The sequence below is a fragment of the Rhinopithecus roxellana genome, chromosome 7, assembly GCF_007565055.1.
Source record: "Rhinopithecus roxellana isolate Shanxi Qingling chromosome 7, ASM756505v1, whole genome shotgun sequence".
NCBI classification, from domain to species: Eukaryota; Metazoa; Chordata; class Mammalia; order Primates; family Cercopithecidae; genus Rhinopithecus; species Rhinopithecus roxellana.
Window position 1 is genome coordinate 61466234 of NC_044555.1, and position 27602 is coordinate 61493835.

Sequence of the window (27602 nt, forward strand, 5' to 3'; positions counted from 1 at the left end):
GTAGTCAGTTATCTGTGGTATCTGATGGGCCTAAAGTGAAAGATTGCATTTATGCCAGAGAGGGATAAAAATGAAAGAGCAATTCCCAAAGAGAATTGAAATTCATCTGAGAAGTGAAGTTTAATGGGGAAATATTTATTTCAGCAAAGAAGTGGGATTTTTGTTTTGTTTTGGTTTTGAGATGGGATCTCTTTCTGTCACCCTGATTAGAATGCAGTGGTGTAATCACGGCTCACTGCAGCAGCGACCTCCCAGGCTCCAGCAATTCCCCTACCTCAGCCTCCAGAGTAGCTGGACCTAAAGGTGTGTGCCACCATGCCTGGCTATTTAAATTTGTTGTTGTTGTTGTTGATGTAGAGATAGGGTCTCACTGTGTTGCCTAGGCTTGTCTCGAGCTCCTGGACTCAAGCAATCCTCCCTCCTTGACTGCGCACAGTGCTAGGATTACAGGTGTGAGATCACACCTAGCCAGCAGTGGGTTTTACTGAGATACGTTAGATTGTAAGGAATTGAGGTGTAAGGATGGGGATAAGATTAGCTGTTGGACTTGGGAGATGAGAAGAATTAGAAAAAAGTTTCAGAATTTGAGAGCTGGAGGTAACCATACAAATCATTTAAATAATGGGCAATATGAATATGCCATTGAGGTTTTTCGGAGGTCAATTCATGAGATTGTTTTACAACTTTATTGTTTCCTGAAGACAGTGGATTAGGCTGCACATATGCCATTCCATTTTGTAGATTCAGATATACAGAAGAACCTGATAACCTCTGGTATGTACATGAAAGGAACTACTCTTAGGCTACTGAGTTTTAATTATAATGTGATTCTATAAAGTTTCTGTTTATTGAAATGTGTAGGAGAAAAATAAAGTGTATAGAATTCTAATTAAAGTATGTATGTATGTGCATATTTTATTATCCTGTAGAGTGATTTTGCAAGGTCAACCTGAGATTCTCTTGAGTATCAAAGCTCATGTGGTTGAGCAGATTATTGAATTATTAAACATGAGTAGAGACAGAAGGCTGGAATACATACATTTTGGTCCTGTTTTCTTCGGATCATCAAAAATTCAACATGCACGTATACACAATAATAGCCCAGAGCCCATAAATTGGGTGGCCATAATACAAGATGATGCCATGGGAGAAGAAATGGTAAGTAAATGGTGCGATGGGGATATCAGGTATTATGATTTAAAAGAGATTGTGTTAAATCTAATAACCAACAAGCTTTTTAATTATTCAAAATATCTTTTAACATGGGAAGATAGATTTGATTTCATGTGTATCCAATGACAACCTCAAAAAATTCAGAAATTAAGCTAACATTTATACTAATGTATATCTGAAGTAAACCAGGCAAATGCTTCTTATAGATCAGTGGCTAATTGAAAGTATTTCTGTTCTCATCAATTTTTTAATCTTTTTTCAAATTTTATGATGTGCCTTGGTCAAATTTATGTGTAAATGTTACTTTAAAGATAGATATTTGTTATTTCCTAGATTCTGGAAATTCACTAATTATTTTGTAACCTCCTCAAAAACTTCTTTTTGTGTTTTGCGTTAATACTCTTTTATATCTGAGTTTACATTACAGGGTACAGATACTCGACAAAGAACAGATATTGCTTTAAATAATCTCACCTACATAAGAAAAATAAAGAACATAGATACTACTACCATTATCTCCTGTCTTCCTAATGAAGGGACTTTACAACCTTATCAAAAGACTGTAATTACATTTTGTTTCACCCCAAAGTAAGCAAAAATTAATTTCATTGTAATGTTTTTTATTTTATTTTATTTATTTATTTTTATTATACTTTAAGTTCTAGGGTACATGTGCATAACGTGCAGGTTTGTTACATACGTATATTTGTGCCATGTTGGTGTGCTGCACCCATCAACTCGTCAGCACCCATCAATTCATCATTTATATCATGTATAACTCCCCAGTGCAATCCCTCCCCCCTCCCCCCTCCCCATGATAGGCCCCAGTGTGTGATGTTCCCCTTCCCGAGTCCAAGTGATCTCATTGTTCAGTTCCCACCTATGAGTGAGAACATGCGGTGTTTGGTTTTCTGTTCTTGTGATAGTTTGCTAAGAATGATGGTTTCCAGCTGCATCCATGTCCCTACAAAGGACGCAAACTCATCCTTTTTTATGGCTGCATAGTATTCCATGGTGTATATGTGCCACATTTTCTTAATCCAGTCTGTCACAGATGGACATTTGGGTTGATTCCAAGTCTTTGCTATTGTGAATAGTGCCGCAATAAACATACGTGTGCATGTGTCTTTGTAGTAGAATAATTTATAATCCTTTGGGTATATACCCAGTAGTGGGATGGCTGGGTCATATGGTACATCTAGTTCTAGATCCTTGAGGAATTGCCATACTGTTTTCCATAATGGTTGAACTAGTTTACAATCCCACCAACAGTGTAAAAGTGTTCCTATTTCTCCCCATCCTCTCCAACACCTGTTGTTTCCTGACTTCTTAATGATTGCCATTCTAACTGGTGTGAGATGGTATCTCATTGTGGTTTTGATTTGCATTTCTTTGATGGCGAGTGATGATGAGCATTTTTTCATGTGTCTGTTGGCTGTATGAATGTCTTCTTTTGAGAAATGTCTGTTCATATCCTTTGCCCACTTTTTGATGGGGTTGTTTGTTTTTTTCTTGTATATTTGTTTGAGTTCTTTGTAGATTCTGGATATTAGCCCTTTGTCGGATGAGTAGATTGCAAAAATTTTCTCCCATTCTGTAGGTGGCCTGTTCACTCTGATGGTAGTTTCTTTTGCTGTGCAGAAGCTCTTTAGTTTAATTAGATCCCATTTGTCAATTTTGGCTTTTGCTGCTGTTGCTTTTGGTGTTTTAGACATGAAGTCCTTGCCCATGCCTATGTCCTGAATGGTACTACCTAGATTTTCTTCTAGGGTTTTTATGGTATTAGGTCTAACATTTAAGTCTCTAATCCATCTTGAATTAATCTTCGTATAAGGAGTAAGGAAAGGATCCAGTTTCAGCTTTCTACTTATGGCTAGCCAATTTTCCCAGCACCATTTATTAAATAGGGAATCCTTTCCCCATTTCTTGTTTCTCTCAGGTTTGTCAAAGATCAGATGGCTGTAGATGTGTGGTATTATTTCTGAGGACTCTGTTCTGTTCCATTGGTCTATAGCTCTGTTTTGATACCAGTACCATGCTGTTTTGGTTACTGTAGCCTTGTAGTATAGTTTGAAGTCAGGTAGCATGACACCTCCAGCTTTGTCCTTTTGACTTAGGATTGTCTTGGCAATGTGGGCTCTTTTTTGGTTCCATATGAACTTTAAAGCCGTTTTTTCCAATTCTGTGAAGAAACTCATTGGTAGCTTGATGGGGATGGCATTGAATCTATAAATAACCTTGGGCAGTATGGCCATTTTCACAATATTGATTCTTCCTATCCATGAGCATGGTATGTTCTTCCATTTGTTTGTGTCCTCTTTGATTTCACTGAGCAGTGGTTTGTAGTTCTCCTTGAAGAGGTCCTTTACATCCCTTGTAAGTTGGATTCCTAGGTATTTTATTCTCTTTGAAGCAATTGTGAATGGAAGTTCATTCCTGATTTGGCTCTCTGCTTGTCTGTTACTGGTGTATAAGAATGCTTGTGATTTTTGCACATTAATTTTGTATCCTGAGACTTTGCTGAAGTTGCTTATCAGCTTAAGGAGCTTTTGGGCTGAGACGATGGGGTTTTCTAAATATACAATCATGTCATCTGCAAACAGGGACAATTTGACTTCTTCTTTTCCTAACTGAATACCCTTGATTTCTTTCTCTTGCCTGATTGCCCTAGCCAGAACTTCCAACACTATGTTGAATAGGAGTGGTGAGAGAGGGCATCCCTGTCTTGTGCCAGTTTTCAAAGGGAATTTTTCCAGTTTTTGCCCATTCAGTATGATATTAGCTGTGGGCTTGTCATAAATAGCTCTTATTATTTTGAGGTACGTTCCATCAATACCGAATTTATTGAGCGTTTTTAGCATGAAGGGCTGTTGAATTTTGTCAAAAGCCTTTTCTGCATCTATTGAGATAATCATGTGGTTCTTGACTTTGGTTCTGTTTATATGCTGGATTATGTTTATTGATTTGCGAATGTTGAACCAGCCTTGCATCCCAGGGATGAAGCCCACTTGATCAGGGTGGATAAGCTTTTGAATGTGCTGCTGAATCCGGTTTGCCAGTATTTTTTTTTTTTTTTTTTTTTTTTTTTTTTTTTTTTTTTTTTTTTTTTTTTGAGACGGAGTCTTGCTCTGCCGCCCAGGCTGGAGTGCAGTGGCCAGCTCTCAGCTCACTGCAAGCTCCGCCTCCCGGGTTCACGCCATTCTCCTGCCTCAGCCTCCCGAGTAGCTGGGACTACAGGCGCCCGCCTCGTCGCCCGGCTAGTTTTTTGTATTTTTTTAGTAGAGACGGGGTTTCGCCGTATTAGCCAGGATGGTCTCGATCTCCTGACCTCGTGATCCGCCCGTCTCGGCCTCCCAAAGTGCTGGGATTACAGGCTTGAGCCACCGCGCCCGGCCTGCCAGTATTTTATTGAGGATTTTTGCATCGATGTTCATCAGGGATATTGGTCTAAAATTCTCTTTTTTTGTTGTGTGTCTGCCAGGCTTTGGTATCAGGATGATGTTGGCCTCATAAAATGAGTTAGGGAGGATTCCCTCTTTTTCTATTGATTGGAATAGTTTCAGAAGGAATGGTACCAGCTCCTCCTTGTACCTCTGGTAGAATTCAGCTGTGAATCCATCTGGTCCTGGACTTTTTTTGGTGGGTAGGCTATTAATTGTTGCCTCAATTTCAGAGCCTGCTATTGGTCTATTCAGGGATTCAACTTCTTCCTGGTTTAGTCTTGGGAGAGTGTAAGTGTCCAGGAAATTATCCATTTCTTCTAGATTTTCTAGTTGATTTGTGTAGAGGTGTTTATAGTATTCTCTGATGGTAGTTTGTATTTCTGTGGGGTCGGTGGTGATATCCCCTTTATCATTTTTTATTGCATCTATTTGATTCCTCTCTCTTTTCTTCTTTATTAGTCTTGCTAGCGGTCTGTCAATTTTGTTGATCTTTTCCAAAAACCAACTCCTGGATTCATTGATTTTTTGGAGGGTTTTTTGTGTCTCTATCTCCTTCAGTTCTGCTCTGATCTTAGTTATTTCTTGCCTTATGCTAGCTTTTGAATGTGTCTGCTCTTGCCTCTCTAGTTCTTTTAATTGTGATGTTAGAGTGTCAATTTTAGATCTTTCCTGCTTTCTCTTGTGGGCATTTGTAATGTTAAGTATTAATGGAAAGTATATTAACCACACTTTAATCAGATTCAGTTTAATACTATAATAGTAAAACTTGCCAGAAGGCACAAATCAGATTTTTCTTGTCATAGTTCTAGATGTTTCTAACATGGTTAGTAATATTTCTAATAATTCTAAATATGGTTCTAAATACTTCATGTAAAGTTAAAAATCTCCCTAGACCTTGTGGAAATGGGGTGGTGGAAGTGCAAGTTTTGAGTTATTTTGGAGTGTGGTCCCAAATTGTTTGTGCAGTCAAGACCTTGTTATCCCCACGAATAGTCAGGTGCATGCAGCATGTTGTAGGCCCCTCCAAAGAGGATGCAATGCTTCTGGTAGGGCAGAATTATTGCTGACTATCCTAAGTATTAAACCTATAGTACCTTCCAGGGATCAGTCAAACTTGCTTGCTGAAATTCATACAGACTTTTAGTGTACATTTTTCATAATTCCATGAACTATGTTTTGTTATTAAATTTGAAGAACATGCTGTTTTAAATATATAATAGCAATTTCAGAGACACCTTGATAGGTTGCAATGTGTGTGAACTGATTCAATTGCAAGAATATTTTTCCTTATTTGTGAGAGGGTAATGTTTAATGTACTTCTTTTTTGTGGAATAGGGTTGCCTGTGGAAGATTGAGCTTACTTTAATTTAAAGAGGTTAATAAATCAAGTAATTGTTCTATATGTAAATCTACAATTGCCTTATTAATGATACTTTCATACAAGTAGTTTCTTTGGTGAATCTGTAAGATTCTGTTTAATACACAGTCTTTGAAATGTCAAATATTCTTTCATGGCAACATATTAACCTGAGAGTCCAGCATAAAATTATAGGTATATATGTATGATTTGAAGTCTTAGTTAAATGTGTTCTGACCACACTATTTGTATTCATATTTAATATTATGTGTCAGTCTTTTGTAAATGTAGTTGAGTTTGCACTGCTAGAGAGTTGACCTCTAGGTAAGGCAGGTAAAAATAGCCATTGAGCAGAGCTATGACATAAACCATCTCTGCCTTTGCTCCTATTTCCCTTCTTCCTAGTCTTCCTTTCCTTTTCTCCTCGAACAAAATTTAACTGTTAGCAAATCTTGTTCTCCAGATTACTTGTCCACAACAAGAGCGTGGCTGGCAATATGCACTTAGTACACTGGGGAAGACAAATTTGTAACAAATGTTTTTTATTATGCCCAAGAGTAAGATGGACTATTGTAAAGAATTAATCAGAGTCCTTAGTTAGAGATGAACTTTGCCTGGAAAGAAAATTCTTTGCAGAGAAAGTGGCATTTGAGCTAGTCCTTGATGACTTGGTATATTTAAATTACTCTTGTCTTGACGATGTTGGCACGAACTCATTTTTTCTGAGCTTTATACTCTGTAGCCTTCTTTTGGCAAATCTCTCTGTCTGTGCAGTAAATTTGGATAATGGATCATGGTTGTATTTTCATTCCTTAACATTGATTTGCTTGCATAGATTTAAAGATTGGATTGATATTCCCTCTTACAAGGTGACAAAGTGTATCACCTTTGCTTTAAAAATAACTCATTGTGATTTTTTTACAGGCTAATGGCTGATGGTAAAAAGGATATTGGACCTTCATACAGGCAGGACTATGCTCTCTTTTTGAGATTTGAGTCCGTAGGAAGTAAAGATGGATTTTTGAGAGATGATGACTATAAAACCATCAAAAGTAAGTGTGAAATTAACAAAATTATCAAATGCGTAGCCATTTAAATTGTTCAAAAATTTGAACATCAGTATCTGTAGAGACAATCTAATAAAATATATAATTATTGAGTAAAACAAAGCAAACATATTCAAGAGACCTTAAAGTGTCATCTGTGGCATGTTATGAAGTCAACTTCACAATCATTTACATAATAATTTTCCAGGTTAGAAGTTAGATTACTTTATAATTTTAAAATGATGTTAGATAAACATGATGATCTAGAGTTTAAGGAATAAGGAAAAAAACACCCTGATTTCTTTTCTATGTATGCCTAGGTTTTTTTCTCAGGGATTGGTATGGGGACAAATGACCCATTCCATCTCTATTAATCCTTCAGCTCTCTTAGAACTAAAAATAGGAACAGTCGAAAACAAGATCTAGAGATCTAGTTAGTAGGGTACAGGACAGTGTTGTTGGGTATTGATAATTGCACATGTTTTGCAGGCCGCATGTCAAGATGCCTTATATGTTTTATATTCTCAGGTTATATTAGCTTGGTTATAGTGAGGAAAAAAATGGAATGGGATTTGGCGTTCAGCTTAGCAAGACAGATCAAAGAGAAAATAGAGAATTAGGAAGGTTATAAATCAAATCCAGGAAAATGAGCTATACAAGGAGGGATTAGGTCACCATCCTGGATATTTATGCAAATCGAGTATGTCAGTATAAGTGATATTGAGCAGGATTTAACTGTATTCCTTGGGCATAAATGGATTGTTCTGTTACTATTTATATTGTGTTTTGTGATATTGAGCTATGTCTGCTGATCCTAGACAGCAATGGAAATTCCACATTTGTACAAAGTTTACAGGTTAATCCAGTTTTGAATAGCCAGGGATGGAGTTACTAGGTTTGCCTTAAAGGTAATTTAGAGTCTAAGATCGGCTACTGAGAGCGTAAGTGAAAAAATACAAACTCTTTTTCTTTGGTTCTAGTTACACTGCTGTCTCTCTGCAAAATTGTTCTTCTGTTATCATCTTTCTAGTTTCCCAAAAACTTGGTGTCTATATTTTTGCCCAGCTTCTATTCCATTGTCCATTATTCTAATTCCTGTTTTTCATGTGCACTTATATCTGTTGATCTGTCTCCCACAGTGACTGAGTGAAAAGCCTCTAATTCTATGAAATTCAACTTTCAGCTTATATTGGGTCTGCACATGGGAAGCTGATTGTGTTGGAGTAAGACACACAACCTTGTTGAGAGGTTTCACTTTGTATCTATAATCACTAATCCCAAGTGAGTTCTTTAAGCTGTTTGACATTCCTATTGCATTCACCCATTCATTCACTCTTACACAATCTGAGATGAATATCACACACCTTTTATTCTCTCCTCAAGATTCCACTCTTTCCTCCTTCATCTTCACTCATAAGCTTGAACATAGAGTGGCCTAGTAGACATTTCCATAAGAATATCTACTAGGTATCTCAACTTAGCATGTCCCAAGTAGAACTCCTGATTTTTCCACAGCCGGCTCCTCCTTCAGTCTCTCGTTTCAAGAAATGTCAATTCCATCATTTCTGTTCCTAAGGCAAAAAACTTAGAGTAGTCCTTTATCACTTCTTCATTTCCCTATTCTGTGTCCAATGTATCAGCAAATCTTCTTAAGTCTACCCTCAGGAAGGGGAACATCACACACCGGGGCCTGTTGTCGGGTGGGGGCAGGGGGGAGAGATAGCATTAGTAGATATACCTAATGTAAATGACAAGTTAATGGGTGGAGCACACCAACATGGCACATGTACACATATGTAACAAACCTGCATGTTGTGCACACGTACCCTAGAACTTAAAGTATAATCAAAAAGAAAATATATATATATATATCTAAAATCTGACAATTTTCACCATTTTTTACTCTTCTCCTCCAGCCATTGGTTCTTTAAAGATGTTTGAACATGACAGACAAGTTCCTGCCTTAGCGTATTTGTGCTTGCTGTTTTGTCTGCCTGGAATAAACTTTTCCTAGATTTTCACATCTTTTTTTCCAGACTCCCTTTATATCTTGGCTCAAGTATCTCCCTATTGGAGAGGCCTTTTCAGACATCTCTACATAAAACAGAATCTCCAAGACCTTGTGCTCCGTCTCAATCTGTCTTACCTTTACCCATAATACTTATCTTCTATGAAATGCTGTGTAAACATATTTGGTTGATTATCATTATTTGGTTGATTATCGTTAATGTCACCTCACTAGAATGTAAAGTCCGTAACAGCAGGAATATTGTCTCTTTTATTCACTGCTGTATCCACAAGGCATGACACAGAGAAGACAATCAATAATTGTGTTGCATGAAAAGACTGAATGAGCTACCTAATTCGCATTAGGTCTTTCAGACAACAAATAAACTAAGCAAATATATTCTGGCTTCCCCAAACACTTTATGTTTAACAGCTATTATTGCTTTTACAGGTGAACGATTTCAGAAAATGGAACTAGCACTGACAGGCACAGGACTTCCTGTTTTACTACAGTTTGATCCAGGACCAGTTCTTAATTTTGAACCTTGTTTCATGGGTGAACGTTCAGAAATTCAGTGTATCATAAAAAATCAATGTGAATTACTTCCTCTGACGTACCACTTTGAAAAAACTGCAAATTTTAAAATTGATCCTGAAAAGGGCGAGATTAATGAAGGGGGTATGGTGGTAAGATAATTTTTCTTTGCTTTTACATGGCAGCTAACATTTTAAGGTATGCTAAAATGCTATGCAGATGATTAGAAACAACATGTGTTCTACCAGTGTTTATAAATTGTTTCTCTTCTGCGGCCTAGTTATGAAGATTTTTGTGTTGGTACTCATATAGAATCCATAATGATTTGTTAAGTGCCTGTCATGTGCCAGCGAAAGCATTTGGCACTAGGGAATTTAAAGAAATGCAAAACACAGTTACTTCCTCTAAAATATTAGACATATACACAGGTAGGTATGGCTTAAGGAGAATATAAAATATCTTAAAGTTGTAACAACATGATATAGAAACTCAAATAACAGAATGTTTACTTCTAACCAGATAGAAAGGTCTTCATAGGAGAGTAATGTATGAGCCAGACATTGAAGCTTGAGTAGAATTTTGAAATTTGAAACTGGTGATATGTACTAGGCCTAGAACTTGTACTGCTGGTACAAAGCAGAAAAAGAGAACACCAAGGCATACCTGTGAGCCCTAGGTCAGCTTCTGGTTGTCAGGAGCTGTTTTTCTTTTAATTGCTGCACAGATGACTCTTTCCCATATCCTCTAAACCATGGGTTAAAAGACGATGGTCCACAGGTCAAATATGGCCTGATGCCTGTTTTGGTAATTAGTGTTTTTGGAATATAGCCACTCTTATTTGTTTACCTGTTGTCTAAGGCTATTTTCTTTTTTTTTTTTTTTTATTATACTTTAAGTTCTAGGGTACATGTGCATAACGTGCAGGTTTGTTACATATGTATACTTATGCCATGTTGGTGTGCTGCACCCATCAACTCGTCAGCACCCATCAATTCATCATTTATATCATGTATAACTCCCCAATGCAATCCCTCCCTCCTCCCCCCTCCCCATGATAGGCCCCAGTGTGTGATGTTCCCCTTCCCGAGTCCAAGTGATCTCATTGTTCAGTTCCCACCTATGAGTGAGAACATGCGGTGTTTGGTTTTCTGTTCTTGTGATAGTTTGCTAAGAATGATGGTTTCCAGCTGCATCCATGTCCCTACAAAGGACGCAAACTCATCCTTTTTTATGGCTGCATAGTATTCCATGGTGTATATGTGCCACATTTTCTTAATCCAGTCTGTCACAGATGGACATTTGGGTTGATTCCAAGTCTTTGCTATTGTGAATAGTGCCGCAATAAACATACGTGTGCATGTGTCTTTGTAGTAGAATAATTTATAATCCTTTGGGTATATACCCAGTAGTGGGATGGCTGGGTCATATGGTACATCTAGTTCTAGATCCTTGAGGAATTGCCATACTGTTTTCCATAATGGTTGAACTAGTTTACAATCCCACCAACAGTGTAAAAGTGTTCCTATTTCTCCCCATCCTCTCCAACACCTGTTGTTTCCTGACTTCTTAATGATTGCCATTCTAACTGGTGTGAGATGGTATCTCATTGTGGTTTTGATTTGCATTTCTCTGATGGCGAGTGATGATGAGCATTTTTTCATGTGTCTGTTGGCTGTATGAATGTCTTCTTTTGAGAAATGTCTGTTCATATCCTTTGCCCACTTTTTGATGGGGTTGTTTGTTTTTTTCTTGTATATTTGTTTGAGTTCTTTGTAGATTCTGGATATTAGCCCTCTAAGGCTATTTTCATACACAAAGACAGAGTTGGCCGGGCACAGTGGCTCACACCTGTAATCCCAGTCCTTTGGAGGCCGAGGCAGGTGGATCACAAGGTCAAGAGATCGAGACCAACCTGGCCAACATGGTGAAACCCCGTCTCTACTAAAAATATGAAAATTAGCTGGGCGTGGTGGTGTGTGCCTCTAGTCCCAGATACTCAGGAGGCCGAGGCAGGAGAATTGCTTGAACTCAGGAGGTGGAGGTTGCAGTGAGCTGAGATCACACCACTGCATTCCAGCACTCCAGTCTCATAACAGCGAGACTCCGTCTCCAAAAAAAAAACAAAAAAAACAAAAGATAGACTTGAGTGGTTGTGAGAAGACTTACGCCCCATGAAACCTAAAGCATTCACTGTCTAGCAATTTACAGAAAAAGTTTGCTGAACCCTGCCTTAAATATAGCAAACGTGAGTGCTTTCAGTTTCTCCTCAGTTTCTTATGTTATCATCTTTCTTCCACCACAGTGATGCAGTTCATAAAGTTATCGAAGGAAGCTTTCTCCCAATTGCAATTAAGAACTATTGTATACATGTTTATATACATGCAGCTCCTGTTTATATCTCTTACTGCTTCATTAGTATGACTCTCTCTCTCCAAATTTGGATAGATGTCATCAGTTTTCATAGAATAGCAACGAATGTTAACCACTTTATACTAAACATTTTCTTTTTAACGGCTTCCTAGATTTCCTGTAGTCCAAGTCTCTTAAACCTACCGACTCAATTATTTTTCTCCAGTAACATATGCATCTTTCAAAACATATCTAATAGCTAACTCCCCAATATTATTTTTAACCCTCTACATGTATGAATTTTTCCAACACTAATAATTTTCAAATTAGTAAAACTGTGAATGTAGGAAGTATAGTAGACACTGGAGAACTGTGGCCTGCACAGACTGGTCAAATGGCCTTTGACTATTTAGAAGTGTGATAAGATTATTCTTTTTAAATAACAACTTTATTGATATGTAATTCACATACCGTAAAATTCACACATTATAGTATACAATTCAGTGATCTTAATATGTTCAGGGAGTGCACACATTAGGACTAATTCCACAGCGTTCTCTTCACCCCAAAAAGAAACCCCATGTCCATTAGCAGTCATTCCCCTTCTCCTCATTCATCAGCCTCTGGCAAGTATTAATCTATTCTCTGTCAGTAGGTTTTCCAGTTTGGGTCATTTTCTCTAAATATTATGTTTATATAAGGCATTTTGTGTATGGTTTATTTCATTTAGCATAATATTTTCAAGGTTCATGCACATTGTAATATGTATTAATGCTTCATTTTTGTAGCCAAATTATGTTTTTTGTGTAGATATGCCACCTTTTGTTTATCCGGTCATCATTTGAGGTACATTTGGGTTGTTTCCACTTTTTGGCTATAATGAATAATGCTACTATAAACATTCACGTACAATGTTTTGTGTGGACAGATTTCTTAATATTGTTGAAATATACCTAAGAGTGGAATTGTTGGGGTCATATGAAAACTGTATGTTTAACTTTTTAAGAAACTGTCATACTATTTTCCAAAGTGACTGTACCATTTTATATTCCCACCAGCAGTAAATGAACATTCCAATTTCCCCATACCCTCCACTACACTTGTTAATGTACTTCTTTTTTTTATTATAGCCATCCCAATGGGTACAAAATGGCATGTCCTTATGGTTTTCATTTAAATGTCCCCAGTAACTAATGATGACAAATATATTTTCATGTACTTATTGTCCATTTGCATATTTTCTTTGGAGAAATATTTATGCATATCTATGATAGGCAGAATAATGACCCCCTAAAATATCTCTATCCTGATCTCTAGAAATTATGAACATGTGATATTCTATGGCAAAGCAGAATTCAGGTTTCACTTGAAATTAAGACTTTTAATCAACCCACCTTAAAATAGGAAAATTAACCTGGATTATCCAGGTGAACCCTATATACTCTCAGGTTCCTTAAAAGTGGAAATGGAGGACAGAAAATATATCAGTGTCAAAGTGATGGAAGACTTTACTGTCCATTGATTTCTGACTGTGAAGGTGGAAGGGGGTGGGGTGCATAAGTTGAGGAATGGGATGGCTTCTGGAATCTGGAAAAGGCAAGAAAGCAGATTCTCTGCTAGAGCTTCCAGAAATAAACAGTCCTGCTGACACCTTGATTTTCATCCTGTGTTAGGCTTCTGACAAGTGTAAGATAAGAAATTGGAGTTATTTTAGTCAACAAGCATTTTGGTAATTTTTTATTGCCAAAATAGAAAACTAATAGAATATATTTTACTATTTTTTAATTGGGCTGTCTTTTTGTTATGGAATTGCAAGAGTTCTTTATATATTCTCAATATAAGTCCTTTGACAGATACAGAAATCACAAATATTGTATTCCATCCTGTGAATTGTCTTCCCACTTTCTTGATAGTTATCTTTGAAGGATAAAAGTAATACTTTTGATTAAGTTCAATTTATCTATATTTTTCTTTTGTCTCTTGTGCATTTAGTATCATATCTAAGTAGTTATATACTGTCTGAGGTCATTAAGTTTTGTTCCCATGTTTTTCTGTAAGAATTTTAGCTCAAACTTTTAAATCTATATGTTGGCCGGGTGCGGTGGTTCACGCCTGTAATCCCAGCACTTCGGGAGGCTGAGGCAGGCATATCATGAGGTCAGGAGTTCGAGACCAGCCTGACCAACATGGTGAAACCCCATCTCTACTAAAAATACATGGCTGGGCATGGTGGCACGTCCCTGTAATCCCAGCTGCTCAGGAGCCTAAGGCAGGAGAATCACTTGAACCTGGGAGGCAGAGGTTGCAGTGAGCCAAGATCGCACCATTGCACTGTAGCCTGGGTGACAGAGTGAGACTCTTGTCTCAAAAAAAAAAAAAAAAAAAAAATTCTGTTTGTTATTTTTTGTAAATGGCATGATTTAGAGTTTGAAATGTATTCTTTTTCATAGAGATGTCAAGTTATCACAGAATATTGTCACACATATAACAATTGAATGTGAATGTAAGAATTTCTAGACTAAAAATTCTATTTTGCATATCTGTATTTATCCTATGTCAGTACTACAATGTACTTTGAGACAAGGTACTTCACCGTGTTGGCCAGGCTGGTCTCAAGCTGCTGACCTTAAGTGATCCATCTGCCTCAGCCTCCCAAAGTGCTGGGATTACAGGTGTGATCCACTGCACCAGGCCTGTAATTACTGCAGCTTTATGGTACTTTTTGAATTTGGGAAATATGAGCCTTCTACATTTTTTCTTTTTAAAGAACATTTTTGCCTAATGTGAGATGCTTGCAAATACATATGAACTTTAACATTAGCTTGCTAATTTCTGCAAAGAAAAAAAAAAAAAGACAGCTGGAATTTTGAAAAGAATTTTGTTGAATTTGTAAATCTATTTAGGGAATATTGCCATTTTAACAATATTAAATCCTGTGGTCCAGAAGATTGTATGTCTTTACACTTATTTATGTCTTCTTTAATGTTTGTAGTATTCAATGTACATCTTGCAATTATTTAAAAAATTTATTTCTAAATATTTTATTATTATTTGATGCTATGTAAATGAAATAGAGTTCTTAGTTGTATTTCTGGATTATTCATTGCTAGTGTATATAAATGCAGTTGTTTTCTGCATATTGACCTTGTTTGTATTCTGCAAATTTGCTGAACTCATTTATTAGTTCTGGTAGTTTTTTGGTGGATTCTTTGGGATACAAGATCATGTCACCTGTGAATGGAGGTCATTTTACATCTTTCTTTCTAATCTGGATTCATTTTGTTTGCTTATTTTCTTACCTACTTGTCCTAGCTAGGACCTCTAGTACAATATTAAATAGCAATGGCAAAAGGGGTGTCTTGTCTTGTTCCTGATCTAAGGGGAAAGCATTTAGTCTCTTATCAAGTTCGATGTTAGCTGTAAGGTTTTCATTGACTGCCTTTATAAACTTGAGGGAGTTCCCTTCTATTCCTAGTTTGTTGCATGTTTCTATTATGGAAGTGTATTTTATCAACTACTATTTCTGGGTCTATTAAAATGATAATGTGGTTTTGTCCTTTATTCTATTAAGACTGTGCATTACATTGACATATAGATGTTAAACTTGAAATCATACTTGTACATAGTATATAATCTTTTCTACATATTGCTGGTTTCAGTTTGATAGTATTTATTTGAGGATTTTTGCATATATATTCATGAGGGACATATGAATGCAGATTTTCAACAAATGTTTTTGATTTTGGCATCAGAATAAAACTGGTGCCACAGAATGAACTGAGAAGTACACTCTTCTTTTAAATTTTTTGTAAATGCTTGTGAAGGATTGGCACTAATTCTTCTTTAAATGGTTGGTGGAATTTACCACCAAAGCCATTTGGTCCTGGGATTTTCTTTGTCAGAATTTTTTTGGCTATTAATTCAATCCCTTTATTTGTTGTGGGGCTATTCATACTGTCAATTTTTTCTTGGGTCAGTTTCAGTAGTTTATGTCTTTCTCTTTATAAGAATTTGCCCATGTCATTTAGGTTGTCTGATTAGTTGGTATTCCGTTGTTGATTATATAATCTTATACCCCTTTTTACTGATGTAAAGTTGGTAGTGATGTCCTCTCTTTTATTCCTGATTTTAGCAAAGTTAGTCATCTCTTTTTTTGCTTATTAAGTCTAGTTAAATTATTTTCAGTGTTGTTAATCATTTCAAAGGCATAGTTTCAGGACTGTTGATTTTTTTCCTAACATTTTCTATTCTCTTTATTATTTATTACTGCTGTTGTGTTTATTATTCCTTTCCTTCTACTCCCTTTGAATTTACTTTGTTTTTTGTTTTAATTTCCTAAGGTGGATGTTTAGAATATTGATTAAAGGCCTTTTTAAAAAATACATTTGTTTATAACCATAAATTTCTGTCTCGTCACTGCTTTTTCTGCATTTCATATGTTTTGGTATGTTGTGTTTAGTTTTTCTTCATCTCAAAATAATGTTGAAATCCCCTTGTGGTTTTGTTCTTTGATCTATTGGTTATTACGTGTATTGCTTAATTTCCAAAATGTGTGAATTTTTCACTTTTTCTTCTCTTATTGATTTTAATTTCATTGCATTTTGGTTGGAAAACATCCTGCACAGATTTCAATCATTTTAAATTATTGAGGCTTATTTCATAGACTAACATAGTCTATATTTAAAATGTTTCATTTAAAGTGCAAATGTGTACGTTGGAAAAATGTGCATTCTACTGTAGTTGGGTAAAATATTCTACAGGTATATTTTGGATCTAATTGGTTTATGATGTTTTTTGGTTCTCTGTTCTTTGTTGATCATATGCTTTGTTTTTCCAATCTTTATTGGAAGTGGCATATCAAAGTCTCCCACTATTATAGTTCAATTGCCTATTTCTCCCTTCACTTTTGTCAGTTTTTTCATGTTATTAGGTGCATATATGGTTATAATACGCATTCTTGATGTCTTGACCCTTTTATCATTATAAAATGCTCTTTTTTCAATGTAAAACTTTTTCTACAAATATCTATTTTGTCTTATATTGGTATAGGCACCCTGCTCTCTTTGGATATTGTTTGCATATGACATATCATTTTGCCATCCTTTCACTGTCAACCTGTTTGTATCTTTGTATACAATGTGTACCTTTTGTGGGAATTATATAGATTATGTGTTTTTGCCTACTCCACCAATCTCTGCTTTTTGACTGCACAATTTAATCCATTTATGTGTATTCATTTATCTATTGATGACCACTTGGTTTGATTGCATATTTTGGCTATAGAATGATGCTGCAATTAACATGAGAGTGAAGATATCTCTTCAACATGCTGATTTCATTCCCTTTTCTATAAATACAATGTGGTGTGTGTGTGTGCGCGTGCGTGTGTGTGTGTGTGTGTATGAATACTATACAGCCTTAAAAAGTAAGGAAATCTTGTCATTTGCAAAACATGGATGAATTTGGAGGATGTTATGCTAAGTGAAATAAGACATGCTCAGAAAGACAAATACTGCATGGCTGCACTTATATATGGAATCAGAGTTGAACTCATAGAAGCAGAGAGTAGAATTCTGGTTGCCAGGGGCAGTGGATGGCAAATAAGGAGATGTCAATCACAGAATACAAAATTTCAGTTAGACAGAATGAATAAGTTCTGGGAGTCTATTGTACAGAATGGTGACTATGGTTAATAAGAGGGTATACATATTTTCTTTTCTTTTCTTTTCTTTTTTTTTTTTTTTGAGATGGAGTCTCGCTCTGTCACCCAGGCTGGAGTGCTATGGCCGGATCTCAGCTCACTGCAAGCTCCGCCTCCCAGGTTCACGCCATTCTCCTGCCTCAGCCTCCCGGGTAGCTGGGACTACAGGCGCCGCCACCTCGCCCGGCTAGTTTTTTTTTTTTTTTGTAGTTTTTAGTAGAGACGGGATTTCACCATGTTAGCCAGGAAGGGTATACATATTTTCAACACAAAACAGTAAGAGTGTATTATTTAGCTTTATTTGTTTCAAAATTACATCAAAATTACATATTAAATACTATATATTTAGTATATATTTGTCTACAAACAATTTTCATTTATTAATTATACCTTACTACAGCTGAGGGAAAGAAATGTAAAGAAAATCCATTTACTTTTTTCAAAAATTTTAATTTGTATTTCAAATTCTGTGGTACATGTGCAGGATGTGCAGGTTTATTACATAGGTAAATATGTGCCAATCCATTTATATGTAATGTAACTACTAGTAACGTAGGATTTGCATTTGCTATTTTTCTATTTGTTTTGTATAATTACATATCCTAATTTTCTATGATTTCAATACTGCTTTATTTTGTACTAAATATATATTTTGTAATGTACCATTTTAATTTCATCATTATTTATTTTATGAAACTTTAAAAACATTTAATTTTCTTAGTGGCTGCCCTTTGGGTTACATTTAACATCATTTACATAAAACAGTCTCATTCACATTAATGCTAACTTAGTTTGTATAGTATACAAAAACTTTGCTCAAATAAAATTATAGTTCTTGTCTCCTCTTTGTGCTGTACTTGTCATACAAATTATATGTGCTTATTCTTTAAAAACTCATCCATACTCTAATACTTATTTCTGTATGCATTGCTTTTTAAATCAGATAGGAGCAGGAAGGCATTGCAAACAAAAGTACATTTATACTTTTGTATTTATCTATGTAGGTAGTTACATTTGCCTGTGCTCTTAATTTCCTTGTCTGAATTTGAGTTAGTATCCAGTGTCCTTTTACTTCATTGTGAAGAATTCCCTTTATATTTTTGTGATGCAGATCTACTAATGATACATTCTCTTCATTTATATTTATCTGGAAATGTCTTAATTTATACTTCAGTTTTGAATGATAGTTTTGCTAGTTATAGAATTTTGCATGTACAGTCTTTTCCTTCAATATTTGAACACGCCTCCCCACTGCCTTTTTGTCTTCAATGTTTCCAATGAGAAGTTAGCTGTTCATCTCTAAAGAATCCTTCTCATGTGATGGTTACTTTTCTTCTTGCAGTTTTTCAAGATTCTCTGTCATTGGTTTCTGATAGTTTGACTTCGTTGTGTTTAGGTGTGGATCTATTTGATTTACCCTGCTTGGGTTTTCTTGAGTTTCTTTGATATGTAGATTGTCTTTAATCAAGTTTGTGAACTTTTCATCTATTATTTCTTCAAATATTTTTTCTGACCTTTTCTTTCTCTCTTCTCCTTTTTAGACTCCCATCATACATATGTGACTATGCCTAATGGTGTCCCCAAAGTCTCTGAGAGTCTCTTCTTTCTTCTTCATCCTTATGTGTCTCTCTTCAGTGTGAATAATTTCAAATGTCTTGTCTTCAATTTCATTGGTTAGTTTTTCTGCTAGTTCAAATCTGCTATTGAGTCCCTTAAGTAAATTTAAAATTTTAGTTACATTACTCTTCAATTCCAGAACATTTATTTGTTCTTTTTTATAATTTCCACACTTTATTGAAATTGTATATTTTGTGAGACATTGTTCACATACTTCCTTTAATTCTTTTGACCTGTTTCCCTTCAGTTCTTTGAAAATATTTACAATAGTTAACTTATCATGTTTATCTAATAAGTTCACCATTTGGATTTCCATAGGGACATTATCTATGAACTATAGCTTTCCTAGGTATTGGCCATACTTTCCTGATTATTTGAGTGTCTCATATTTTTTTTCATGTTGAAAACTGGACATTTTAAATAATATAATTTGACAACTATGAAAATCAGCATCGCAGTATTTATTGTTGCTTTTTTGTTGTTGTTTTGTTTATTTAGTGATTCTCTAGACTAATTCTGTGAAAGCTTTTTCTTTATTGTGTGCAGTCAATAAAGTCTCTACTCAGTTAATTTAGTGTTCAGCTAATGATTGGATAAAGGTTCCCTTAAATTCCTTGAGTCAATAAGTCTCACAGCCTGTATCAAGAGCCTCTGTATAAGTGAGTATGTTGGGGCATGTCTTCAATATTCTGTCAACTAGTTTACAACTCTTTCTAGTCTTTAATTCCTCCTTGTAAAGAGCCTCAAATTCAGCCATAGATGAGACCTGATAACTTTCTTAAATCTTTTCTGGGAATATACACAGTCCTGCAGATGTGTGTCGCAATCTAGGTTCCCAGGAAAATTTCAGAGCTTTTCAAATACTATCTGAATATCTTGTTCTCAAGTGATTTTTAAATTTTTCTATTTGTGCATTTATTTATGAATAGCCTTCTTTTAGCCTTAAATGGTAATGCCACCTCAAGTTACTGAGATGTTAAAAAAATTGCTGCATATATGCAAACACAGAGTAATACATACCTATATATTTGACAGAACCCTGGAGAGAGAATTGTGCACACAGAGTGAACTCTGAATCATGAGAGACAAAACAAATATGTACATCTCTCTGGTAGTGAGGTGTTTGGAGTGTTCCAAACTCATTATTTTCCCTCTTTTGGCTACTAGGCTAATGGTTTTCACAGCTACCACAGTTGCAAGGCTGTTGTTTTTCAAGGAGACCACAAAGCTGAATCTTAAACAATGGGATTACATCAAGTAAAAATGGCACAGTCTTCTATTCCTTCAGAGATTCAACCTTTTTTCTTTAAGTAAATACTCCTTGGATTTTTGTAAGCCTTTAGGTAATCTTGAAATATCTGAAAGGACTACATTTTGACAATTTTTATTGCCAGTGTTCTCTTTCCTCTTCTGGAGAAGTAGGTTTTTGGAAGTCCTTAATCCACCATTCTGAATTTGCTTTGGTACTATGTTTACTTTTTCTTAAATAATTTTCCAGCAATGAATATTTCAAAAGTTTGTCAATGCGGTATATTTCTGAAGTACTTTCATATTACCATTATGAACTAGCTTTCCTTGAAATTTTATTAATTGTTTTTTTTTTTAGATTTGCTTTTAACATTTTTCCTACCAATTTATTATTGGTTACTTTTCATCTTTTTTTTTTAGGATGTGATGTGTTCATTTGTTCCACATCAACTTGGAGTCTTCAAAGTGAAGCAGAAGATAGAGATTATTGGTTTAGTGGCAGAAGAAGATTTGCAGTCTTTATCGATAAAACCTTTCCATCACGTATATTTAAATTTCAACAGCATCTGCAAAGCTTCCACCAAGAAAGTTGTGATGAAATTTGATGCTGGTATGCTGTTGTGTAATGCCCATCTGGCTTTGTTGTTATTGTTGTTAATTTAAGATTATTTTAATATACTAATTGCTTAATTACACACGCACATATATGTGAAGGAAGTGCTGTTAGCATTTCCCAATGACCGAACTGCAACTATCAGGTCTAAAGACATATATATATAATATATGTAACATATACATTACATATGTATTATATATGTAATTATATTACATATGTAATATATATGTATTATATGCATATATTACATATATTAGACCTGCAACTATCAGGTCTAAAGAGATATATACAATATATGTAACATATACTACATATGTAATATATATGTAATGTATACATATTTACATATGTAATATATATTACACATATATTATACATATATCACATATACTATACATATATAACATATACATATTTTATATATCATATATTATATATATTACATACATTATATATTATGTAATACATATATGTTATATATTATATGTATATTATATATGTATTATATATTGTATATGTAACATATAATATATATTATATATGTGATACATATGACATATGTATTACGTATGTTATATATTATATATTGCATGTATATATTGCATATATAATATATAATTACATATAATATCACATATATAATATATCATATATGTAATATATAATACATATATGATATATAATATATAATACATATATAATATATGTAATACATATATAATATGTAATATATAATACATATATTATATATAACATATATGTTTTATATATATATAATATGATCTGACCCAGGAGTTCTCATCTTTTAACATGCATCAAAATCACCTAAAAGGCCTGTTAAAACATGTATCAGTGCCTCACATCCCAGCAATGATTATTAAGCTTGTCCTTGTTATGGCCCAAAGACACACACATTTACAATGTTCCCAGTAGATGCTGACACTGCCATTACTGCCATTCTGAGGACTGTGCTTTGAATAGCACTGGTTTATTGATGTATACAGTTTATTTAATATTTTCATGGTTTTTATATTTTATTCTTCTTAGTTTTGTTGTTGAGGCAGTTTATAATATAAACTGTTTTTGGCTATTCCATGGATTTACTTGTTGCTACTGTTTTATCTAATTCCTCATTGTCTTTTATATGTTGAACCATATGAAGTTGCTGATATTCACCTGTTTTGGACCAACAAGAAATTGAGTTTCATATGGGTCAACCTAAATCCTTCAAGTTATCATATTTTATATTTTTATATATGCATTTTTATTATTCATTTTATTATTTTGCTAAATTGTGTTGTGTAGGTCTTTTTTTTGTTAATGATTTGTATTTTCCAAATGTGTTTAGGAGTTCAGCATTTAAGTTAGAATCAATTATCTAGTGTATTAATTAATTCATGGTTATTGTTTTTAAAGTTGAAATTAAAAATACCATCTATAAACTTATATTCAATTCTATAAAAGGTATGTTGCCTTTGATCCGTAATCCCATGGGAAATTTTGTGGTCAAAGACTTGGCAAAACGCAAGAATTATGCACCTGTTGCAATGCTTCAATCAGCCACGCCACGCACTCACAATCATCACTCATGTGAAGAGCCGGTGAAGGATGTGCTGTTAGCCTTTCCCAATGACCGAGCTGCAACTATCAGGTCTAAAGACCATGATAAACATTTCAGGTAACATGAAATATTAAAACCTTGAAATTTGGAAAAGCATAATGGACAACATGACATGTAGAGTCATCATCATCAGATGATGATGATGATCAGGATCATCATCAGATCCTGCTGTTTAACACTAATGATAGCAATAATAATCATAATAATGATAAAACTGCAATTATCTTTTCCTTTTTTTTTTTTTTTTTTTACATGGAGTGAGATGGTTGTTGAATGCCACTGTGTTTGTTTTAGGTTAGAACCTCTTTTCACCTCAATATATACTTGCCAGGAAGTGAATGGTATATAAAATGTTCTTAAAATATGCTATTGACAAGTATAAAAGAATAATATAAATAATCATCTTTGGAAATGTAACAGGTCCTTAGAGTAGTAATGTTTATTAAGTATGGTTGAAAGCTTGAGTTTATTTAAGCTAAAACATGAAATAAAATTGTGTAAAACGATCATGGTTATCATCATCATCATCATCATCTTTGTTTGACCCCTTCCAAGGCACATTTTTTTTTTTTTTCTGCCTGCTTGTATACTACTAGTAAAGTAAGTATCTAAACTTTATAATGGCTCTGGGCTTTCTGCACTTGTCTTTTTAGCTTTGGTTAGTCATTAAGCTCACTTAATTCTGCAGACATTTTCTTGTAATATCATTTGATTTTTAGGACATAATTGTTTTATTGTCTACAATTGGAAAAGTCCAGGTTTTTCTGTAGTTTATCTTATTATTTTACAGATTCCATCCAAATTAGCCTTTTAAAAAATTATTACTTGACAAATACCATAAAACACAGAAACATAAAAACCACTCAGATTGCATTTTATGTAATTGTGTATTATAGAAAAGAAAATTCTGTTTTTTCCTCTGGCTCATTCTGTTCACTCCCACCCTGCAGAGGTGGCTTCTAGCAATAATTTTTAATGTACTTTTTTCAACTCTTTCTTAAGGTTATACACATCTTTACAGATATATATCTATATATCTATATAGGTATATGTACATATATCTATATATGTATATAGAGATATAATGTATTAATTTAATATTAACATTTTGTTTCTGTCTTTCTGTATTAATCAGATGATCTAAAAATAGCAGAATTTTAAAAATAAGACTAAGTATTTACTATTTATCCCCTGACCATAATTATTTTTCTCAATGAACACTTTTTCATATTAATAGTTAAGGCAGTATTTAGTCCTTATGTTTTCTGGCTAGCAATTAGTAACTTTAAGTAATGAAATAAGTTTCATAGTGTATTTACTTGTTGATAATTGTAATTTCGATTTCATTTTAATGCATTTTACCTTTTCGATTTTTGAGAAGAAAATAAGGTAGGGACTTTTGTCTAGTTTTTATTTACTGCAGTATGCCTTGTGCTTAGAACAGTGTGAGACATAGAGTAGGCACTTGGTAAATAGTTTTGAATAAATAAATGAGGAAAAATATTTCCATAGTAATTTTTGTCCCCTGTACTTTGCATATTTTAAAAAAACTTATCCTCCTTAAGCTGCAGAGGTAATTTCTAGATGTTTCTCTAAGGAGCTGATAAGGATTTAGATATGTTAATAGTCAGCTCTTTCTCATTTAAGGCATTTACACCACTACTTCTTTCCTTATCCCTCTCTCCTTGTTAGAGGTCTCAGGACTTCAAATATATGTAGGAATTATTTCTAGGTTCTAAAGGTGGTTAAGTGTCTTAGAGCTTGAAGGAAAATTTAAATATAAAAAATTGTCTTTGAACAACAAAGCATTTGTTTGCTGTCTTGTTTTTTCACTCTCTTAAATAATTTAACACAGTTAAAGCTGTACTGCTGTAAACATTGAGGAATTGTTGAAGACAAGAAGAAAAATTAATTTTCATTTGACTTTGTGACTAATATCTTCATACTTATGTTTTAATTATTGAGGGTGAATATCCTAATGATTAAGAACATTTGCTGAAGATTGAGGTAGACCAAAGCCGGAAGGTGTGAATACTTGCACATTTTGTTTTTTATTGAAAATATATGGTGGGTAAAAAGGAAGAGCATAAACCCAGTTGAGTGAATCTTAGATATAAAGTAATTCACAGTTCTTTTATGAATTGTTTACATAGGTTTATTGTTGATGGTTATTTCATAAGCTGTGAAGTTTAAAGGAGGTAGCATGTTTAGCAAAAAGATTCATTATTCTACATTTTTTTTCTAATTTTGATTATAATGATTTAAAAACAGTTAACTTTTAGGAAACACTAGTGAGATTCAGATCTAGTTTCTTGGAGTCTTATCTGTAATCTAGCACTGTCCAAATTGCCTATCTGACTAATTCTTCAAAGATGGGTTTAGAATAGGCACCATTATATCCCAGTGACCTTACAATGGATTGTTTTTTGATTAGATTAAGAAAAAATAGGCTTCGCTCTAGTTCTACATGTAATCATGTCTTGATATAGAATAGCATATGAGGGAAAGGACTAGAATCTGTCCTATTTGCCATTCCACACCCAACACCTCATGTGGAAATTGGCTAGGAGACTCTCATTAAATACTGATTGAACAAATGCATATATAAAAATATTAACATGACTTGCTTATATTGCAGGCCAATTTTCACAAAAGTTCCAAGATTTGACTATGTGAATCCTGATTATGCATATACTACACTTGAAAAACAGCAAAAGAAATTACATGAAAACTATTATGCAATGTATCTTAAATATTTAAGAAGTGCGCGCTTGCAGAAGAAACAAGCAGAGAGGTAATGTTCAGTTCCTCAAAAAATATGCAACAGATCATGGTGTCTACAGAGTCAAATTTTTTTTTTTTTACTCTTTGGTTTCTTTTTTATTTTAGATGTTGTAAACTACATTTCGATACATGATAAAAGCAAAACACTGAGCTGCTTTAACTACAATTATTTCTTTTGTTACCTTTTGACTTGGAAGTGTCTTAGATGGGTTTCCCCAGAAGCAGATCTTGAGACAGGGATTCCAGTGCCTATGATTTATGGAGTATGTGCTCTCAGGGGAAACCTGTACAGAATGAGGGAAGCGGAATAGGGAAGGCGTGAGAGCTGAGGAAAGATGTGTTTCAAATAAAGTTGACACTCAGGGTCTCTTGAGACTAAATTTTACCACGTAGTTGTTGCTGGCTTGAGCCAAAGGGGCTTGTCTTTTGTGTTCCATATCAGTCATTGACTGTCCCTGGGTGTGGCAAGCATGAGCATAATTTCCTGGATGAGGTGTTTGAGAAGGGAGTCTCCTCAGCGGAGGACAATTTTATGTGGATTAGTGCACCAGTCTGGTTAAGTGGATATGAGTGAGGCAGCAGCAGTATCCACTGTGGGAAATGCTTGAATTTACAGATGCATTTTCTGAATGACTTGACCTCAATTACTGATTATTATTATTATTAATTTTATAGGGAGCACATGTATTCATATGATGATACAGACATAGGCTTAGAGCCAGGATCAGGTCTAAAGTCACCCTCACTCTCAGAAGCGGAAATAAAAGAGGAGCTGTCTTCAGCAGCGAATTCAATCAGAGCTAATAGATTGTTAACCACTAGGAGTATAGCATCCCAGGAGGAAGAGTCCCTGAGAAGAAAGGCATGTGTAATATTTTACATTTGGTTATTCCATGAGATTTCTTAAAATAGCTTTTGCTAATAATGAATAATTCTGGAAAAATATGATTTTTTACAGGTTCACAAGGGACTTAAATCAGAACCATCCACACCACAGGAAAAACGTGATTGCAGCTTAATTTTGACACCAAAGCAAATTCATCAAGTAATTGTTGGTGAGAATACACAAAAACCTACTATAGCCTTTAGTTTTTTATAAAAAAAGATTTCTTAAAGTATTATTTATATTTCATAAAATTTAAAGTATGCAAGTGTCACCTTTGGAAATATAAGAAGTCCTCAGAGTAGTCATATTCATTAAGTATGACTGAGAGAATGAGAATGAACTTTAGTAAATTTAAAGTTATATAACCACCTTCGCAATTTAATTTTAAAATGCTGCCATCACTATCATGCCCGTATGCGGTTACTCTCTATTTCTTTCTTTCTTTCTTTTTTTTTTTTTGAGACAGAGTCTCACTCTGTTGCTCAGGCTGGAGTACAGTGGCATGATCTCGGTTCACTACAACCTCCACCTCCCGGGTTCAAGCGATTCTCCTGACTCAGTCTCTCGAGTAGCTAGGATTACACGTGCAGCACCACCACATCCAGCTAATTTTTTGTATTTTTAGTTGTGATGTGGTTTCACCATGTTGGCCAGGCTGGTCTCGAACTCCTGACCTAAAGTGACCCACCAGCCTTGGCCTCCCAAAATGCTGGGTTTACAGGTGTGAGCTACCGTGCCCTGCCCAGTTACTATTTCTACCCCTTGCCTCAGACAACCATTAATCAACTTTCTATCTCTATACAGTTGCCTATTCTGAAAATAAATGGAATTATGCAATATGTAGTCTTTCATATATTGCTTGTTACACTTAGCATAATGTTTTTGAGGTTCACCCATGTGGTAGTATGAATATTTTCGTCCTTTTTCTATTGAAACAGCACCCTGTTTTATGAGTATACCACATTTTGTTTATCAGTTCCCCAGTTGATGGACATTAAGTTGTTTTCAATTTGAGGCTATGATCAATAATGCTGCTATGAACATTCACATAAAATTATCTGATTTCTAGGATTGGAATTTCTGGGTTGTACAATAAATTTATATCTAACTTAAAAAAAAAAAACCCTCTAAAATGTTTTCCAAAGTGATTGCACAAAGTTGTAATCCTATCAGCAATGTATAAGGGTCACAATTTCTTCAACATTCTCACCAGCACTAT

At 34.6% G+C, this 27602-nt stretch overlaps 1 protein-coding gene across 1 annotated transcript in view; it reads left to right on the forward strand.

Moving 5' to 3' along the window:
* The window catches only part of CFAP47 (cilia and flagella associated protein 47), a 508878-nt gene that overhangs the window by 28414 nt on the left and 452862 nt on the right, over positions 1–27602 (forward strand). The window contains exons 5-13 of the mRNA XM_030933635.1: positions 930–1158; positions 1601–1761; positions 6898–7025; positions 9478–9713; positions 20897–21086; positions 22557–22770; positions 25352–25507; positions 26173–26359; positions 26456–26552. Coding sequence (XP_030789495.1) covers positions 930–1158; positions 1601–1761; positions 6898–7025; positions 9478–9713; positions 20897–21086; positions 22557–22770; positions 25352–25507; positions 26173–26359; positions 26456–26552 — 1598 coding nt within the window. The remainder of the gene's footprint in view (positions 1–929; positions 1159–1600; positions 1762–6897; positions 7026–9477; positions 9714–20896; positions 21087–22556; positions 22771–25351; positions 25508–26172; positions 26360–26455; positions 26553–27602) is intronic.